At 33.8% G+C, this 5,337-nt stretch overlaps 1 protein-coding gene across 1 annotated transcript; it reads right to left on the bottom strand.

The window, feature by feature from the left end:
• Positions 1-2,194: 2,194 nt before the first annotated feature.
• On the bottom strand, positions 2,195-4,340 carry LOC143531289 (transcription factor bHLH14-like). The gene is made up of 2 exons (XM_077026617.1): positions 3,478-4,340; positions 2,195-2,985 (listed from the first exon to the last, which is right to left on the bottom strand). The coding sequence occupies exons 1-2, from the start codon at positions 4,028-4,030 to the stop codon at positions 2,252-2,254; spliced, it is 1,287 nt and encodes a 428-aa protein (XP_076882732.1). The 5' UTR covers positions 4,031-4,340; the 3' UTR covers positions 2,195-2,251.
• Positions 4,341-5,337: the final 997 nt, after the last annotated feature.

Raw genomic sequence — 5,337 nt, 5'->3', positions numbered from 1 at the left:
TTGGTTTCGTTTACGATAACTTAACTAATTGTTTCGGTATAATAATTACACTTAAGAACAGAAAAATCAGTTTCCTAAAGGCTCGATTATTGTAGTTGAGCTATATCAAATTTCTGGTTACTTCTAGAATCCGATTTCTGGGCAAAATTATGAAACAGATTCAGCCAAAGCCCAAAGCACTAACAAAAAACTAAAGCATGCATTTTTACTAGGAAAAGCTAAAGAATTAGACAAAGATTCAGCCAAAGCACAAAGAGTCAAGTTGATAAGTCAAAGTATTTTTAAAGGCGAAAACTTACATCTATGAATTCTTTTTATATGACTTAATAATTTAAAACTAAAGTTGTAAGCCAAAAGCAAAATTGAACACATAAACGAATAATGAAATTTATGAAATCCACTATTCACGAGTTTTGCGTTTGCGTTTTTTTTATTTTAAGTGTTTTTTATACACTTGAAAATGGCATTAGAAACTTAAGGATTTGATAAAGATTCGAATAAAGATTCGAGACCTACAATTAAAAAATATACATGTAAGTGTTCTTGTATAGTTGTATACATTAAAAATATTAGAATAGCACTTACGGTGGATGGAGCTCCCACAAGAGAGGGTGCGCTACCGCCTCGCCCCGGCCATCCCTATGTGGGAGCGACATAGGCCTCAAGGCGATATGAGGAGGTAAGAAAAATTGTTGGTGTTATTTAAATATTTTTTGCATTGAAATCTTAGTGATAGTATATTTTTATAGTTACATATACAAGCAGTTACTGAAATTACGAGTAACCATGTGTTTACATGTAAACAATTCATAAAATTATTTTTTATATGTAAAAAGATCTTGTGGAAACCGTTTTTTTTTAAATTAAGTTAAAGAAGAAGTAAAAAAATTATTATTTTTTTTTTCAAAATTAAGCACTTTTTAGTACGTATTTATAGGTAAAAGCTTAAAAAAGTTATGTAAAATAATATGCTTATAAGTTTTTTTTACATGTAAAACATACTCATTATCCATTATCATATGTGTGTGTCTATGTATATATAAAATTTATTATTTCATGCGGTTTTAGAATTTAGTCTGACTGGTGGCTGATAAAATGACAGGTAATAAATGGTTCTGAAAACATTGGTTAAATGCATAAGTTAAAGTTACCACTGGAGCATAAAATTTCGAGGTCCGACAAGCTTGGCGTCGAAGTCTAATTATTCTCTTTGTCGAAGTCTAATTATTCTCTTTTCTTTTGATTTTTCCATAGTCGTCGTCATGCGCATCTTAATCCCCTAGATTGGACATGTAGTTGAAGTTCACCATTTTGCACGTGTATTATAATATTTTTTTAGCTATAATTTCTTTCTTCTTATTAGTCCTTCTTCTTAGTCTATTTTAATTAATTCAACCGTTGAAAACAATAAAAACATTAATTATTGATTGTACGGTGTAATTTGAAATGGACGTCACAGACAGTACCCAAGCGGTGGCCTATGAAGACTTTATCTCACCATGTACGTACTCTATATTCATCTCTTGGGACCAATGGATACAATTATTAATTTTGTACCTTATAATTTAATAATTGGCTTAATAATGTGATTGTGAAACACACCGAGATGTTTTAAATTTATTGGTTAACACTCTAACTCATTTTGTTTTTGTTTAACTGATAAAACTAAATATTGATATAAGTGAGGACACTACAACATTTTCTGTCTGACCCAGCGGCCTTTACCGACGACAATTGCATGATTAGTACATGTGCATTGGTAACAACTTGTTGCTCATATATAGTAATTATCGGTATAATTGAGTTACCGGACCTATCAACATTATCATGGTTATTGCTTGAAGAGTTTCTAGCGCGTCGTACACGGAATCTCTTCAGCTTCTAGGTCCCAAAGTTTCGTTTTTAGCAGGATTGACTTTGCTATTCAAAAGGGGGTGCGGTGCAGCTTATTGCCCGTTTGCCTGCCACTTTATTGTAATCGTTTTGTAGTAAATTATATATAAAACATTGCCGATTGATAGTGTCGTTACAACAAATTGTTGAGAAGTTTTCTCAACTATAAAAGCGACGTTGTTGGTCATTTTGTGATACATGTGTTTCATGACTAAATATCTCAGACACGTTCATGCTTTCTCTTCAAGATGCAAATAATATAAATTTATATATTGCAATATTGATACACTAGATGAAACCATTAATGACATTTGGAAAAAAGAAACTAAGAAAACATAATTAATACCTAATTAATTAACTAATCTAAGTACATTTTGTTAAGAACAGCAAGTCTCAAGGTCTCTTCTTGATCACCTGTGAATCCATTAGGAACTCTCACAATAACATCTTGAAGCATCAAATCCTTCACACATGACACACTAGCATACTGAACTTTTAAATCAAGGCTTCTAAGTGCATCCAACAATTTCGCTGCTGGATGGTTAATATCCGGTGATTGAACCCTAACCATCGCTTCAGTTCCGAGTGCTTTCACCTCAACTTCAACCTGAATAGCCGTTGAATGACCGGAGACACTTCTTGAGTTATCAACATGGGTATAATCCAAATGTTTAAAGTTCGATTGGGTCTTGTTTTTGGAACTTGATGCTGATGATTCTGATCCAGTTAATTTTTCTAATGTTTCGATTTTCGCTTTAAGCTCGTTAATGTAAGTAACTGCATCTGCTAATAGAGAAGCTTTGTCCATCTTTGAAACGTATGGAACCACGCTTCGAAGAGCATAAAACCGGTGGTTTAACTTCTCTCTTCGCTGCCGCTCAGCCTCCACATGGTACCCGGGTGTCATTACCTCGTGTGGAGCCACCGATCCCTTTGCTCGTCTTCCCCTCCGCTTAGGTGTGATCGCGTTGTTGTTCGTTGATGGTGACGAGCTTTTGATTTCAAATGGATCTGAATCAGAAGACGACATCTTCATCTTCTTCATGCTCATCACTTCTTCCTGTCCTTCTTCACTTGCTTGATTATGAGGGCCTTGATAAAATATTTCGATTAGTATGTAGGTGGTTATTTTAGAATTCAGCTAAGTATTTCTAAGCTTATTTTGCAAATTCTTGGATTTCTGGACAAGGGGCGGATCTTATAGCAACTAGTAATTAGTAAAGGTTGTTGTTTTATGACCTAGAGGTCATAAAATATTAGTTCAATCCGTAGGAAATAACCTCTTACACAAAGTGTAAGATAAGGCTGCGTACGTCATATCCGACCCCTCCTGACCGTGCAATTGTGCAAATGTGGGAGCTAAATCAAGCACCTGGGTATGCCCTGGTATTTTTGGACAGTTCTCTACCTTTAGTTTGAAAATGATGTTTTGATGGTGTGTAGAATTGTTTTATTCAAAAATTTAATGATTATAAATAATATTTCCAGTAATTGATTGGTATTTCATTATTGAATAAGGTTTAGAACTTAAGATTGTAAATCAAGAAACAAAAACATAAAAAGAAAACAACCAAAGATGTTTACCTTGATTAGGGATTTCACATTCATCAACAAGATTAGCACCAAGATTGACATTAAAAAAGTTACTAGGATCAAAGACAGATTTAGTTAACTGGATTAAACCACTGTCTTGTTGCTCAATATCACAAGATCCCAATTCAACAACACCATTAGGTGTTGGAACACAAACCAAAGTTTTAATTCCATGTACTCTAACCTCTTCAGTTCTTTTGCTATTATAATTCTTTAACTCCATGTCACCAGCCAACCACAAGCATGATCCTGAACTATAACTCTCTCCAACTACATCATGTCCAACATAAAAACACATGGATACCGACGACATAACTAACCACCGTGTGTCCCAAACATCGTCACATCCAAACATCTGTTCATGATCATTACTAGTTGAAGTTAGCAAGTCATTATTGGAGCCCAGGAAACAGCCCTCGGCCCACACGAGAACAAGATGACCGTCGGTTTCTTTTGACGCTTGCCAGAATATAGCGTAAAGCCACCGCTCGGGTCGGTTTTGGAGGATGAAGTTGAGACGGGTTTGAAGTGAGGATTGTGGCATAGTTGTGTGTTGTACGATAAATTGCGTGACTTTAGAGTTAGGGAGAAAAATGTTTGAAAGTTGGATGATTTGAGAATTGGGCAGCTAGTTTTATAAGTACTACTTCTAGATGATGTCGAATGCAACATGATATATGACATCATTTAAATTTATGTCAACTTTATGAATATATTGCATTCTAATTGTAGTTTTCTCATTTATAGTATTTTTGAGTTTTTAAATTATATAAAGCACGAGTAAATATTACTTAATTGGAATGGAAAAAAAGTATATATATCTTTATGAGGCAATCTAATTATTCAATCTCGTACCAACCAGTGGCGGATCTAGGAATTTTTTTAGGTGGTTCCCTCTTAATTTATAAGGTGGTTCCTACGCGTCTTCTATATATCCGTACACTATTATTTCGAAACTCGGGTGGTTCCGGGGAACCACCCGTTTGTATGCTGGATCCGCCCCTGGTACCAACCGGGTCATAGGCGATTCCTCCGTACCACACAGTATTTAGATTCAATGAACCTGCCACATGCAGCCGGGAGTGGCTAAGAGAGACAAAAATAAAGCAATGGTTTTAAGCCGGACTTTACTACCCTAGAGTCTCGGTATTTCCAGAAATAACAAATTACATGTAAGTGATTTTGGTTTTGAGATTGATTGATAATAGGGTTTACGCTCTAAAATTATACATAGATGATATAAGAGTCATATGATAAAAAGGTTTTTTTTTCTTAATGAAGATTGGACAGTTTTATTATGTTTTGGGGAAAAAAAAGATTGAGACATCCATAATGCTTACATTTGATATTATGAGAATCTTGTTTAAATAGTGCAAAGTTCCCGTATTACTTTGTGGTAAAACGTGTTAAAATAAATTGGTTCATTGTATATAAGAAAAAAAATATACAAATAATAATAATAATAAATAAATAGATAAAAGGTTATTGATTAGTGATATCTATATATAGATCTTTGCCATCTTTAAAAAATAATACCTTTTAGCTAATTATATTGTACTAAATCACCAAAAGCCTAACAAGAAGTTAGAATTAATAACTATGAAGATAAGGTTAACCCAGTCGCTACCCAAGGTGGGAATCCTAACATGTAATGTCTACGTCTAGTCTATTTGCAAGTACTAAAGAATTAATTAACCTATTATCCGTAATTTGTCTATGTAATGAAATGATATTGATTTAACTACACTGTATAAATTGAAATCAATATAATATAGGTTTATTGGATTTTAATAATCCCTATTACACAATATTGGCTGATAATAATTCACATTTATTTTATTGCCACTGGTG

The sequence above is a fragment of the Bidens hawaiensis genome, unplaced genomic scaffold, assembly GCF_021521415.1.
Source record: "Bidens hawaiensis isolate Kalapana, Puna unplaced genomic scaffold, B.hawaiensis_p1.1 tig00009139_1, whole genome shotgun sequence".
NCBI lineage: Eukaryota > Viridiplantae > Streptophyta > Magnoliopsida > Asterales > Asteraceae > Bidens > Bidens hawaiensis.
The sequence above is the reverse complement of the archived record's forward strand: the minus strand, read 5'-3'. Positions and strand labels throughout refer to the sequence as shown.

What these genes read in the sequence shown, in the direction of transcription:
- LOC143531289 (XM_077026617.1), bottom strand. Translation starts at nt 4,030, where the DNA reads ATGCCACAATCCTCACTTCAAACCCGTCTCAACTTCATCCTCCAAAAC. An exon ending in ATGTGAAATCCCTAATCAAG is followed by an intron (nt 2,986 to 3,477) that starts GTAAACATCTTT and finishes TATTTTATCAAG; the next exon opens with GCCCTCATAATCAAGCAAGT.